Source organism: Mytilus galloprovincialis, chromosome 9 (assembly GCF_965363235.1).
Source record: "Mytilus galloprovincialis chromosome 9, xbMytGall1.hap1.1, whole genome shotgun sequence".
NCBI classification, from domain to species: Eukaryota; Metazoa; Mollusca; class Bivalvia; order Mytilida; family Mytilidae; genus Mytilus; species Mytilus galloprovincialis.
This window is the reverse complement of record NC_134846.1, coordinates 51,349,035-51,364,623: the sequence shown is the minus strand read 5'-3', so window position 1 is coordinate 51,364,623 and position 15,589 is coordinate 51,349,035. Positions and strand designations below refer to the sequence as shown.

At 35.0% G+C, this 15,589-nt stretch overlaps 1 protein-coding gene across 1 annotated transcript; it reads right to left on the bottom strand.

Annotated features, from left to right (window-relative positions):
• Positions 1 to 481: 481 nt before the first annotated feature.
• LOC143045226 (uncharacterized) lies at positions 482 to 14,053 on the bottom strand. The gene is made up of 5 exons (XM_076217582.1): positions 13,620 to 14,053; positions 6,825 to 7,001; positions 4,336 to 4,483; positions 1,100 to 1,465; positions 482 to 706 (listed from the first exon to the last, which is right to left on the bottom strand). The coding sequence occupies exons 1-5, from the start codon at positions 13,988 to 13,990 to the stop codon at positions 533 to 535; spliced, it is 1,236 nt and encodes a 411-aa protein (XP_076073697.1). The 5' UTR covers positions 13,991 to 14,053; the 3' UTR covers positions 482 to 532.
• Between the last annotated feature and the right edge of the window lie 1,536 nt (positions 14,054 to 15,589).

Sequence of the window (15,589 nt, the reverse complement as noted above, 5' to 3'; positions counted from 1 at the left end):
GTTGTTGTTTTTACTGTATATCATATTTGTTTTTCGTTTATTGTTTTGAACAAAAATCAGGCTGTCAGTTTTCTCGTTTGAATTGTTTTGCATTTGTCATTTTTGGGCCTTTTATAGCTAACTATGCCATATGAGTTTCAGGCGCGGATCCAGAGGGGGGGGTTCCGGGGGTTGGAACCCCCCTTTTTTTTGGACGATCAATGCATTTGAATGGGGACATATAGTTGGAACCCCCCCTTTGTCCTGGGTTAGGAACCCCCCCTTTTTAAAATGGCTGGATCCGCCCCTGAGTTTTGTTGAAGGCCGTACAGTGACCTATAGTTCTTAACTTCTTTGTCATTTGGTCTCTAGTTGAGAATTGTGTTATTGACAATCAAACCACATCTTCTTATTTTTATAATAACCTAAATTTCAGGAAAATTATTTTGTACTTTTTTCTTTGAGTACATCATGAGAATGTTATCATAATAAATACAAGATGTTGTTTTATGAGACTGGATTTTTATATTACAAATATTTTCTCTTCTTAAATTTAAATATTATGTAGTTTAACAAGGTTTTCTATAATTATGTTCCGATCACTTTGTACCAAAATGTCTAAAGGTTTAGCATAATACACAGTGGCTCTGTCACTTTCATTTAATTGAATGTTTTTATCAAGCTTTTCATGATGACTTTCTGACATCTCCAGCATCGTAAAATAAACCTACAAAATATTAAAAGCCATTAAATCTTGAACAATGTCACTACTAAATAAATGAAATAAATCTTTGGTTTAAGAGTTCACCAATTGATGGGGATAATTTTTTTCAATTAAGCAAGATTAACTGAAATGCAATTGCTGGTTGATGGAAGAGGGAACTGACCAACAATGCAATTACTTAATGCTCCTGAAAATATTCCCAGGAAGCATAAAATGTTAAAGTGCTATACAAATACCAAGATATACAGATATATGGTATGCTTTAATATTTAGCATCAAAATTTGTAATTAAAAAATGTTTGGTCAGAAGGGGAATGAATAAAAATAGATTTGCCAAATTTTCAGACTAAATAGGTGTAAAAGTATCCTCACTACTGCTAATTTATTTGTAATTACCTTGGTCCCATCTACAATAATGCCTGGTAAATTCATAATATTTGACACTTTTGGTTCACTTTGGTATTTATGAAGATCCAGAAGAAGTTCCCCTGCATGTTTTGCAAGTGTATTACTGCTAATATAACTTATTATTTCAGGTATTCGGTTACCAGACATATCACTAATCTGTGAGGAGTTGTTAGAACTGGAGAAACCTGAATTGATTTCAGAGTCATATGATTCTTCTGTATAGCTATCTTCCATGCTATTTCTATGTCTTTTTCTACTCTGATGACGCCTTTGTGAATGTTTTGATCTTTTACTAAAAGATTCTCTTTCTTGATGTTTTAATCCTGTATAACCAAATCTTTTCCCATTCTTTACCTTTAAAAACAATCACTGTGTTAATAATTAAACAAACTTAAAAGCTCAATTCAAATGACTGACTCCATCTTTTGTACTTATAATTTGGAAGAATTAAACTTAATGTTTGAGTTAGAATATAAGATATATCTTATTTTCACGAATCACTGGATGCAATGGTAATGTATTTGAAAAATATAGTCTTCAATATTAGCCTCTACATTGTAGGTTGCACTTCTGTAAATATAGACAATGCAATTTCCCATAGGAACTCCCTTTGCGGCTAAAGCTGTGCCACTTTTACTATGAAGTTTCGTGAAAAATTATATCCTAGAACAGAAAGTTGATATGCACTAGTTTATTATTCAAAGGACAAAACATAGGGCTGTGCGGCATATTTTCAACATTTATATGCCTCAAACTTCTAAGAGTTTAAACTTATACTAAAATTCTGTACAACCTCTACTTTCACTTTGAGTCTCCCTCAGAATTCATCTTTCGCAGCTAATATGTGTTTTAAAACTGGTAACATTCCCAAGTTATTTCTCTATGAGATGAAACATAGACATCATATCTGGGAACCAGTACATAAACAAAATTAAATATCTATGAATATTATATATCTCCCTAAAAGAGGCGTGGCTTGTGAACCAGCTTTATTTACAAAGTGCAACCTGTAGATAGGGTAATCCCATGTAAAGCTATATTGTGTTGGGTCACTTGTAACCCTATTAATCCAGTCGTTATATTCCGCTGATCTACGAAGGCTACATTAACGCCTGAACGTCTTCCTCGATCAAGACCGTCAACCGGAAAATTCACACCGCTTTGCAATATGGGAATTTTGATTTAAATTGGCAGCTAAAGAAGGAGGAGTTGCGGATGTTAATTGATGATAAATGATGTAAACTGATGTTAATTGATGTTACAGCTTTTACATTAATGCTAGCAAGACAAATCTTTGTTTGGCTTGCTTGCTTTGTGTGTATTAATGTTTGCTCAAGCATGGCAATTAAGATAGGCGGGGCTTCAGCTTGTATACATCATACTTAAATTTTATTGGACGTTACGTTTGAGGTGTAGGACACTTAATTTTAAAACATCACATGACAAATATTCTCACATGTTTCCTCACCTGTAAAAATACAATAATTGGTCAATGAAAGAAAAATATAAACTTAATATTGTTTTTTTTTATAACATATTAATCTATTAGTTCAGTTGTTTCCGTGTCTGCCCTTTCATTTATGTAACTCAAAAAAATTCCAATAAATGGGTAACAATTGTATCGAAAAGAGAAAATCGAGTGCACCTTTTTTATGTTAGGGTGTGTTTGAGATGAATATTTGTCTTGAAAACGTACAAAGGAAGAGTATTTGATACATCATCTCGCTTCAGATTCTATCATTTTTATATAGCAAAGCTACAGGTTGACTTTATAACATAAAAAAATCACAATACTAAAAGATGAAATGTAGGGGTCAAGTGAAATACCTATCCAATGAATCACAAAATCAGAGTAGGTGTGTTCGAATAGCTATTTTACTAAAAGTATTTGACGATAATCTTTAAGTTGGATGATGAAAAAAAAATTGGTTTCCATTTCTACGATTGTGAAAATGAACTGCCGTAATGGGGAGATAATTTTGACGAAGTAGAATCCTGACTGTATTGTATATTTACAGGTAAGGAAACATGTGAGAATATTTGTCATGTGATGTTTTAAAATTTAGTGTCCTTAACCTCAAACATAACGTCCAATAAAATTTAAGTATGATGTATACAAGCTGAAACCCCGCCTATCTTAATTGCCATGCTTGAGCAAACATTGATACAAACAAAGCAAGCAAGCCAAACAAAGATTTGTCTTGCTAGCATTAATGTAAAAGCTGTAATTAATTATCGGATTTGTGTTAATTGAACACACGTGTTTGGTAAGACAATTTCAAGAGAGTTGCGCAGACTCATATCCTGATCGCCGCTGATTGGCTCTCTCTCACAGAGAGCAGGCGACGCGGCCAATGATCATAAGGAGTTCTAGCCCTCGTGTGGGAGAAAATCAAGTACGGAAAGGGCTTGAAGTATTCGAGTTAGGTCACTTGGGTGGTTTTTATTTTATATGACACCTATAGGCTATACATGTAAATCCAGTGAATATTTTCATGAGTTTTTTTTTTTAAATGAACTTTACTGGACTCATTGAAATGATTGAATCTTTTGAAGTCATGTAGGATATATCAAATTTGTTGAATCATTTCTGATAGAGTTTATATAATTATAGAATACAAAAAAGGGTAATAAAATTATTAAATATTTTGGTGCTATTACATCTTTTTTTCTGCAAAAGTTGGCATAACTACAAAAATTAATACTCATTTTTAGTGACAAGGAAGGTTATAGTAAATCTGCATAATATAGAAATAAGGAGATTTGATATATGACAATGAGACAACTTATCACCAACTGACGTTGATGTAAGCAACTATAGGTCAACCTACATTGTATAAGATTAAGCCATACCGTATAGAGATACATTTGTAGAAGGCTAAGAAGGCCCTGTCATGAAAATTAAAAAAAAATTGAAACAAGTAAACCAATGGCCTTATTTATGATAAAACAGCAAAGGAAAAACAAATATGACAAGAGAGCAACCAAAGACGGCCACTGAATTACAGGCTACTGACAAGGGACAAGGACTTACAGAATGTGACAGGATAAAACATGTTGATGAGCTCTAAACCCTACCCTCCTTATCTGGGAGAGTGGTGTATCAACACTAAGTATGGAACAAACTGTAAAAATCAGTTGGAAATGAATAAAATTTAATGTCCTCAAATTCCAATACTTCCTCTAATGAGGCAAACAAAAATAAGTTGACAATAACTATATACCTCAACAACAGATACAATGGCTTTAGGTTTTAACATTGCACAATTTCCAAAAGTCCTACTGTTGAAAAAGCGGCATTCTGGTTGCGATTTAACAGCAACTCCTCTTAAATTGTTCCATGAAGTCCGGGTTTGTTTATGGAGGCACAACCTAATTAAAAAAGAAATCAAACAATTGTTAAGCATTACTGAAAATGTCCCTCCCCTGAAAAATATAAAAGAACAGAGTTCCAATGCCCACCCCTCCCCCCCCCCCCCCCCCCCATTGCACATATTTTATCTATCCAAGGTACAAGCGCAATAACCTCAGGGGGGCCCACTTCCTATATACAAGGTGATAGGACGTGCCACTAGGATAGGTTACCTTTTCAAGCTTTAAAATATGTGAATAGGTCGGGAAAACTATCAGAAATATATGATAAGGTCAATAAAGTTCCCATAACTTCTTCGTCTGTCATCTTTCTTGGTGTTCCTGGCTGGTTTTGTTCTTTTTTAAATCCATCAATGTTCTCTATTTTGACACTTTGGTATTCCACCTTTACATTACACACCACATGAAGCCCGAACAATATTGGAAAAGGTAACATTTTTACCTACATGCAATATTTGAAAAGGTAAACATTTTTAAAATCTAAATTATATGAAAAGGGTGGGGTAACAAAACCCCAGCGGTACCCCTTTCAATTAAGTATTGAAGTCCCCCTTCCCCTGAGGCAATAACTAAATAAAACACTTTTTTTTGTAGACAGACAGACAGGGGGATGCCAGGTATTTCCATGTCCCCCAGATTGGGTTAAGCGGGGAACAATAAACACTACTCTGTAAAAAAAATACACATCAATTAAAACAATCAAGAGAAGAAAAGTTATTGTCTTTATATGGCTGTATATTCTAGAATAGAAATACTGCTCTGTACCCCCTAAAAAACACATCAATTAAAACAATCAAGAGAAGAAAAGTTATTGTCTTTATATGGCTGTATATTCTAGAATAGAAATACTGCTCTGTACCCCCTAAAAAACACACCAATTAAAACAATCAAGAGAAGAAAAGTTATTGTCTTTATATGGCTGTATATTCTAGAATAGAAATACTGCTCTGTACCCCCTAAAAACACACCAATTAAAACAATCAAGAGAAGAAAAGTAATTGTCTAAATATGGCTGTATATTCTTGATATTCTTGAATTATTTACAAGCAAATTACTGAAATTTTTTTACTGATTACTTCAGAATATGGATTCAGTATACACACAAAGAAATTAACATATTGGGCAATGGTCATAAAACCTGGGTTATTGCCAACCCTGATTTTACTGTAATTACATATATTTGGTTAATTGGTTACTTCAAAAATGTGCAAGTTACATAAAGTGATTGCTATTGTAACAAGTGAAACTGCGAGCTACTGCTCACTGATGATACCCCCGCCGCAAGTGGATAATATTAATAGTGTAAAAATATGCAAGTGTTCAGTAAACAGGAAGTTGTCAAGTGATGAATCTGAAAACGCATCACATGGTATAGCTGACTTATATAAATCCTGAAACCAAATTTCAGAAATCCTTGTATTGTAGTTCCTGAGAAAAATGTGACGAAAATTTTCAACTTGGCTATCAGTGTAAAATCATACAAGTGTTCGGTAAACAGGAAGTTGTCGAGTGATGAATCTGAAAACGCATCACACAGTATAGCTGACTTATATAAATCCTGAAACCAAATTTCAGAAATCCTTGTATTGTAGTTGCTGAGAAAAATGTGACGAAAATTTTCAACTTGGCTATCATGTGTAAAATCATACAAGTGTTCGGTAAACAGGAAGTTGTCAAGTGATGAATCTGAAAACGCATCACACGGTATGGCTAACATATATAAATGTTGATACCAAATTACAGAAAGGGTGGATGTGTAGTTCCTGAGAAAAATGTGACGAAAATTTTCAACTTGGCTATCATGTGTAAAATCATACAAGTGTTCGGTAAACAGGAAGTTGTCAAGTGATGAATGTGAAAACGCATCACACGGTATGGCTAACATATATAAATGTTGATACCAAATTAAAGAAAGGGTGGATGTGTAGTTCCTGAGAAAAATGTGACGAAAGTTTCATGGGACGGACTGACTGACGGACTGATGGACGGACGGACTGATGGACGGACTGACAGACAGAGGTAAAACAGTATACCCCCCCTTTTACCGGGGGTATAATAATAATAACACTACTTTAAATATGTGTTATGTGTCGGAATAAAATCATCTTGATTAATATAAAAAAGATGAGGCATGATTGCCAATGAGACAACTGTCCACAAGAGACCAAAATGACACAGACATAAACAACTATGGTCACCGTACTTAAATCTGGTATAGACTCTGACAGCCCAAAGTAATTTTGAGTATTTTTAATTGCATTTATCATGATGCACATGGCATCAGACAAACATGTATATCAAATTTGTAATTTGAAGAAAAAAATTCATTAATTGTACTTACGAAGATGTAAGGCAGCATGCTTGTCCAAGACTTATAAGAAGAGATGTAAACATTCCTTCAGAGACCTGAAACCTGGTCTGTTTTGCCTCCATACACAGTTGAAAAAATGAGTCTAATGTGTTGATGAATATCTCTCCTTTAGAAATATAAACAGGCTGGGATAAAAAGCTGATTGGTCTGAAACAAACAAAAAATGAAATATAATGCAAACTGTTCACAGAGACAAATTAAGAGTCAGATCAAAAATTATTCTTGTTTGTCGGACAATACATGTTGATCTCTAGTTTTAAAAGTTTTCAAGTTATTTTTTTTTTAAACATGTTAAATATAAACATCTAACGGTAAATACAATCATGTCATTATGTCGCTGATTTTGTTTGCACTTGGCGAATAATATTGGGATGAGTACGGACCTTATCGTTAGAGTTAATAGCGTAGGTACCCTGATACTCGTACAGAGCAATATATGGCAAATTTGTATCGGATGATGACGAAAACCAGCAGTCAGGGGACTTACTGAAATAAGTGATTTTTAAATCACTTATTTGAGTAGCAAATTTCAGGTTTTGTCACAAATTGGGATTATGTACTTTATTCAAAATTTTAAACACATAGATTTAAATAATATCTTTTAATTAGTAAAATAAAAAAACAAGAGTGCACACACTGAAATGTCTCGCCTTCTTTACTAATCATTGATTTTATGTTGATAGTCCTAAGTATAAAGCTTGATTACAACTGTCACATAAACTTAACATTAACCAAGATAGCTAAACAAAGACCAATGAACCATGAAAAGTAGGTCAAGGTCAGATGAACCATGCCAGGCAGACATGTACAGCTAACAAAGCTTCCATACAACAAATATAGTTGACCTATTACTTATAGTTTAAGAAAAATAGACCAAAACACAAAAACTTAACACTGTGCAATGAACCGTGCAATTGAGGTCATGGTCAAATAAAACCTGCGGGAATGACATATAGACCATAATATATTTCAATACACCAAATATAGTTGACCTTTGGCATATAATATTAGATAAAAAGACCAAAACTTAAAAACTTAACTTTGACCACTGAACCATGAAAATGAGGTCAAGGTCAGATGACATCTGCCCGCTAGACATGTACACCTTACAACCATTCCATACAACAAATATAGTAGACCTATTGCATAAAGTATGAGAAAAACAGACCAAAACACAAAAACTTAACTATAACCACTGAACCATGAAAATGAGGTCAAGGTCAGATGACACCTGCCAGTTGGACATGTACACCTTCCAGTCTTTCCATACACCAAATATACTAGCCCTATTACTTATAGTATCTGAGATATGAACTTGACCACCAAAACTTAACCTTGTTCACTGATCCATGAAATGAGGTCGAGGTCAAGTGAAAACTGTCTGACGGGCATGAGGACCTTGCAAGGTACGCACATACCAAATATAGTTATCCTATTACTTATTATAAGAGAGAATTCAACATTACAAAAATTTTGAACTTTTTTTCAAGTGGTCACTGAACCATGAAAATGAGGTCAAGGACATTGGACATGTGACTGACGGAAACTTCGTAACATGAGGCATCTATATACAAAGTATGAAGCATCCAGGTCTTTCACCTTCTAAAATATAAACCTTTTAAGAAGTTAGCTAACAGAGCAGCCGCCGCCGTAGCCGCCGCAGCCGGATCACTATCCCTATGTCGAGCTTTCTGCAACAAAAGTTGCAGTCTCGACAAAAATGAACTTTTTGGTTCTTTTAAGTAGCAAGGTGTATGCCTTTGATGCTATCTTTTAGCTGAAAATTCTATTTTAGTTGAAAAAATGCTATAATAATGGCTTTACATAATGAACTGATACTTTCTTAAAAGATTTTTCCCAGCAGTGGGAGTATTTTTCCTGTGAAGTTCAAGGTTTCATCTTTCAGATTATGTAATAAAATTCTACTGTTCGCCATAAAAATTTCACGTTCCGGGGTGTTGAAATTAGTGGGGGTTATTAAAGGAATGATACTTAAAGAAGTGATTTTTGGGAAGGAAATTGAGGTCTGATACTTAAACAAGTGATTTTTATGTCATTATCCTAGATTCAGTACAAGGTCATCACCTGAAATGACCTGGTCATCCTAGACAACACAGATGTTGGTTCTGATAAGTTTAGAAAGATAATTAGTCCCTGGATCATTAGTATTCTATATTTAAATCTTCAATAAAATTAAATCACTTCTTCTAGTGATTAATTTGTACTACTTAAATAGGTGATTATTAAAGTAAGACAACTCTAACTTCCAACCTTTATGGAAATAATGTTACTTGAATCAGTGATTTAGAAAATCACTTATTTAAGTAAATCCCCTGACTGACCAGGAAACTGGTTTCTTGAATGCATCATTCGATTTAAAAACTGTCTCGTAGCGATGCACAGTAGCCACATTGGATTTTGGAGGCTGGGGTTCGAAAGGGGTCCATACCACTTGACCTTTTATGCATTACTTTAAACAGTATACTGACCGTTTTTTTTGAAAATTGTTCTAAAGTTGCTATCTTGAAGATGGGTGCGGCTTTTGCTGGTATTCCATGTACCACAATCGTCATAGTCATTTCTTTTCTTGTCGCTGGTAAGGGTGTTTCCGTTGTTATTTACTAGAAACCATGAATTGGATTTATTACCAGAGGGACAGTCATCAAAAACCTGTTCTCTTTTAATAATGTATGAGAAACATTGAATTTCTCTTGCAGACATGAATTTACGAAGTGGAAGACAATTAACGCCATCAGGAGCTGGATATTCGTCATCATCACTATCAGCAACTGGCTCTTAAATGCTATCGTCATATTCAATGTTAACGTTAACGTCATCTCACCTTGGTTGATACTTATATTTGGAGATTAAGGAGTATGGTTTTATCTGTCGAGTAATTTTCCAAAGTATCGTTTAAAGGATTTGATGTATTTACGTGTAGCGAGCTATGAGATTGTGGTACATATGCAGAGGCGGATTTAGGGGGGAGGGGGCCCAGGGGGCCCGGGCCCCCCCTTTTTGGGAAAAAATTTGGTTGCTTATATAGGGAATCACTGAAGCGTGACTGGAGCGGGCCCCCTCTTAGGTCAGTCAGTGGGCCCCCACTTATGAAAATTTCTGGATCCGCCACTGATATGTTATGCTATTTGAATTGTCTTCTAAAATTGGGATGAAGTGATTTGGTGTCCAGGTACAGCATGGGTTAGAGGCTAACGATGTATGTGTCCACATTATGCTGATTGTAGAATTTGATTGTAACGTTGTACTAGCTTAGAAAACAGTGTGTAGCACCTTGACAGCAAGGTCCTGATGACCATTAATTGCTTGGTAAATGGAAGAAATGGCAATACCGAGGGCACTGGGTCAGATGCTGCAATCATTGTCCAAATTGAAGAGTACGTTGCTGGTCTAGAACAGTCTAATACGGATTCTTCATACATGTATGATGGAGACAGTATAAATATGTCGCTGACATCGGGACGTTTTTTTTGTAGAGTTCTGGATGTAAACACATTTGTACACATGTACGTAGACGAAACTCCAATGAATGCTGCTCAGTTCCATATAAAGCAACGGAAATGGAATGAAAAAAACAATTTCTATCAGGTGTTGTGGATTTCAGAACACCGTGTGTTGACATATTCTGTTAGTGCATTATAACTTGCGATAGGTAATATGTACTAAGAGTGTTGCTTCGGTCACTTGATCATTTGGCAGTGGGGTTTGGTGGTGTGCGGTGGTGTAAGGTGGTGAAAAGACCTACCGGTAAATTAGGATACATCTACAAGGCCGTACCTTGACCTATAATGGTTTTGGATGGAGACTTGTCTCATTGGCACTCATACCACTCATACCACATCTTCCTATATCTATCATGTCTATAGAATGGAACTTTTTTTTGTTTGGATTATAAATAAACTTTGGTGAAAAAAGTTACAAAATAGGTGCAATTTGGGTACCTTTACGTTACATTTGTACATGTATACAATGTACATGTATATAGAACAGATTATCTTATCGGGGCCTATTATAGCTGACTATGCGGTATGGGCTTTGCTCATTGTTGAAGGCTGTACGGTGACCTATAGTTGTTAATGTCTGTGTCATTTTGGTCTTTTGTGGATAGTTGTCTCATTGGCAATCATACCACATCTTCTTTTTTATATCAAAGTAAAACCAGAGACATATAATACGACAAGGTACAACACAAAAGATTACTATATATACAAAATGAAATACTTTGGCATATCAGATCAAATCATTAACTGGGTTGAATCCTTTCTTTCAAACAGAACTCAAACAGTACTTTTAGAAAACATGTCATCTTCAAAAATACCAGTCTCATCTGGTGTCCCACAGGGTACAGTGCTAGGACCAATACTTTTCTTAATAAACATAAATGACCTCCCAGATTACATCCAACATAGCAAAATCAGACTCTTCACAGATGACAGTATAATCTACCGACAAAATAAAACTCAAAACGACTGTCTCAAGCTTCAGGAAGACCTAGAAGCTGCCACACAATGGGGAAAAGATTGGCTTATGTCTTTTCATCCATACAAGTGTAACATAATGAATATAACAACAAAAAGAAATCTCATCTACTTTTATTACAACATGTATGGACACATTTTAGAATCGGTAAAACATGCAAAATATTTAGGCATCACCATCTCAGCAGACCTAAAATGGAACACCCACATCCAACAAACCGCTGCAAAAGCAAATAAATCCTTAGGTCTCATTAGAAGAAACCTCAAGTCCAAACGCAAACAATTAAAGAAAGAGCGTACAAAACACTTATAAGACCAAAGTTAGAATACTGTTGTACTGTATGGGACCCATTTACAAACAAAAATTTAAAATCACTAGAAAAAGTACAGAGACGGGCGGCAAGGTACATGTGCAACAGACATCACAACACCAGCAGTGTGTCCCAGATGCTAGACACCATGAAATGGCAAACCTTACAAGAACGCCGACTACGAACAAGGCTTATAATGTTCCACAAAATTGTAAATCAAAATATAGCCATTCCATCGAATAATGTATTACAACAAGCAAGTCTACTACGAGATCCACCAGTAAAGAATCTTACAGACAAATTCAATGCAATAAAGACAGCTATAAATTTTCTTTTTTTCTGTAAAACCATCAAAGACTCAATGGAACAAATTATCCTTTGAAATTACTAAAAACACAACTACAGAAAACTTCAAGGGTGCACTCACTCACGATGTGCTCCTTGATACTTACCCTCATCTGAAATAAACTGATACTCATATTTTTATCTTGAAAATTTGAAAAAACGAAAATAGATGACCAACAAGAATGTGTCCTCAGTACACGAATGCCCCACTCGCACTATCATTTTCCATGTTCAGTGGACCGTGAAATTGGGGTAAAAACTCTAATTTGGCATTAAAATTAGAAAGATCTTATCATAGGGGACATGTGTACTAAGTTTGAAGTCGATTGGACTTAAACTTCATCAAAAACTACCTTGACCAAAAACTTTAACCTGAAGCGGGACAGACGGACGGACAAACGAACGGACAGACGGACGGACGAACGAACGGACGGACGACCGAACGGACGGACGGACGCACAGACCAGAAAACATAATGCCCCTAGGTGGGGCATAAAAACAACTTTAAACAGAAATATTTTGTTAATCAAATTTTTGACAAAAATTATCCATATCAATTTATTTAGAAACATTAACCAGGCATGTGCCGGAAAGTAAACATCAGTACATTGATGGTTTTCTGTAACAAAAGAAGAAGAAGACATGTAGACCAAATAGCAACTGCCTCATTATAGGATTAAACACATTTTTTCTGGAGGTTACTGATGTGTAAACCAGGGTGATTAACTCACAAACTGAATAAAAGTCAGAAGGACTTTTATGTCAAGTTTGTGAGTAAGAGACTCAGTTTACACATCAATAACCTCTAGAAAAAAAGTCTGAAAAAGTTTTATGTCAAGTTTGTGAGTAAGAGACCTGGTTTACACATCAATAACCTCTAGAAAAAATGTGTTTAATCCTTATAATTCTTCAGCCAAACATACGCGATTATAATTTACATTATTTGTTTGATGGCTACTATATTAACCACCAAAAGACCAATGGCATGTTGTAACTAAGGAGTATGCCACCATCTTGACTTTCTAAAAACCATAAATATCCGATAAATGCATCAGAATCGAAAATGAAATAGCACCTACATGTACATGTACCTCAAAGACTTCATTTTGATTAAATATTATCCCAATTTGAAGCGTAAACGTAACGAAATAATCTTTCCCTTGAAATTTCTCATTCGTATGACGTCGTGTTTTGCCATGACGTAAATTTGCCAAATACTTCATGAAATTTCGCAGAATTTATTTAAATTTCATTTTTATACATTTTCTAAGCTTTAGTGCATTTATTTTATTTCTTTTTTTGTTATATATGCATTAGACCAGTAGACAATAGAAACAACTGTAATGCAATTGTTTTATAATCTCAATTTGCTGAAAAACCCAGTATGCCCTGCAAGAATGTGTAGAATAGATTAGGAAAGTAGTTTTAGAAGCATGGTTTATCGAAGTGTAAACCAAGAGAAAAGTTCTAATTGACCAATCCAATTCAAGTATATATAGATATGCAAATGATTTAAGAATTATAATAAAGTGAAGTCCATGTCCTAGGTGATAGCAAGGACTTGTATGGACACTATAAAAATGGGAAATCCATGGTGCTACGAAATTACTTACTCAAGTTTATTTCTCAGTACCGAAAGCTTCTTTTCAACCACAGAGGTCTTCAGCCATAATTCTTCATAATCTGTATCAAACTCTAGAAAACGTTGAAGATCTTGCAAATACTTCTTCTGATCTTCTGTCAATTCTAGTAATGTAGAAGTGTTTGTTTTTTTGAAAACTTCTTTATGGCTATCTAAATAATCAGTGGCATAATAAATATGCAATTGCTTTTCAACTTGGTGTAAATTCCAATCTGACACACGTTCATGGAGACCATGATAATGTTTTGCTGCTTTCGGGGTAAGTTGGTTAAAAGACAAAGATTGTGAAATCACTGGAAATTCTTTGTCTTCTTCAGAGGAACTGGTAAATTTGTATGCCATGATCGTGTATTGAAACTGTTTTTGGCGTTTAAAAAATGATGGCAATAATAAGGTAGGGGAGAGAAACTGAGGTCATCCCTACTTTCTTCTTCTTTTATTAGATTCCTCCTTTATTGGAGCACCCATGTCACATGGTATTAAAACCCCTTAATTTTAGTAGATTAAGAATTAATATTCTATAACAGAAAGGGTTATATACATTCGTTCATAAAGTATGAAAAGGGTCTTATGTTTTGACATTATTTCATCCGTTTAGTAGGACACCCATCATGAGTGTATATAACACGTTTTTGATCATCCGTTATATAATATATTATCTTTTTCTTATTTTTTTCTCATTTAACTTTTTTTAATTTTTTTTTTACAGATATCATATTATTACAGAAATTGCACAAATAACCATGGAAGTATTATATTGACTATAATACTTCCATGAAATAACTAACATTGTACATCGGTAATTGAGCCCGTACGTGCGAGACCCTCACGGGTAGTCAATGTCGTTAAACACCCCCTGGGGCGCTAGGATGAAAAATTTTGTCCTGCATTTTTTTTAGTTGTAATCTCTGTCCTGTCTTTTTTATTTTTCACTCTATTCGGTCCTGCCGCTTTTTTTTTATTAGTTTATCCTGACTTTTTTTTACATCATGACTGCCTTTTTTTTTGGCCAAGTCAGTCAGTGCTCATCCTGCCTTTTTTTTTAATCAAAACTCCTGTCCTTCATTTTTTTTCAAATTTCAATCAGCCCCCCCCCCCCCCCCCCTAAAAATCAAATGGTAGCTCCCTAAATGGAAGAACATAAGAGATTATTAAGGAGAGTAACTGTTTACAACCATATGGTTGTGTTTATTGTTGACAATTGCATCTGCAGTGCATCATTTCTATAGAATATTAACAATTTTACAGTTGGACAGTCCTACCCTAGACTATCTGATCATTGTCTTCCAGGAAACGTTGTGTGCACTAAGACAGTGAGAGAGCTCAAACACATTGTTGCTCTCACCTCGATGAGCCAAAAATTTCCGGCGTCTCGACACTTCCATTTTCATTGATGCCATATATATAGCCTTGCAACGCATGTATCTAAATCCGCATGACCATGTTCTAGTCTGCCTTCTCCAACTGTCAAAGCATTGTGTGGTTTCCAGCGTCCAGTCTATACATAATAATACAGCACGTGGACAAAACTTATTGCCTTTTTCAAGTTTAACTCGAGTATCACGGATGAGTCTTTGGTAGATCGATGAAACACACGTCTGGCGAACAATGTTTTATTCCTGGTATCTATAATAAGTTTATTCACTACTAAGTATATTGAAACTGCATACACATACTATTATAGTAATATTGTGACATCAAAATTAAAGTCTTCAATTAAATCATAAACTCTTAACTTTGTGGTTTTATTCCAAACGTCATTTTTATGCCCCACCTACGATAGTAGAGGGGCATTATGTTTTCTGGTCTGTGGCTCCGTTCGTTCGTTCGTTCTTCCGTCCGTCTCGTCCGTTCAGGTTAAAGTTTTTGGTCAAGGTAGTTTTTGATGAAGCTGAAGTCCAATCAACTTGAAACTTAGTACACTTGTTGCTTATGATATGA

What these genes read in the sequence shown, in the direction of transcription:
- LOC143045226 (XM_076217582.1), bottom strand. Translation starts at nt 13,990, where the DNA reads ATGGCATACAAATTTACCAGTTCCTCTGAAGAAGACAAAGAATTTCCA. An exon ending in GCATGCTGCCTTACATCTTC is followed by an intron (nt 4,484 to 6,824) that starts GTAAGTACAATT and finishes TTTTTTAATTAG; the next exon opens with GTTGTGCCTCCATAAACAAA. An exon ending in CCATTGTATCTGTTGTTGAG is followed by an intron (nt 1,466 to 4,335) that starts GTATATAGTTAT and finishes TTGTTTTTAAAG; the next exon opens with GTAAAGAATGGGAAAAGATT.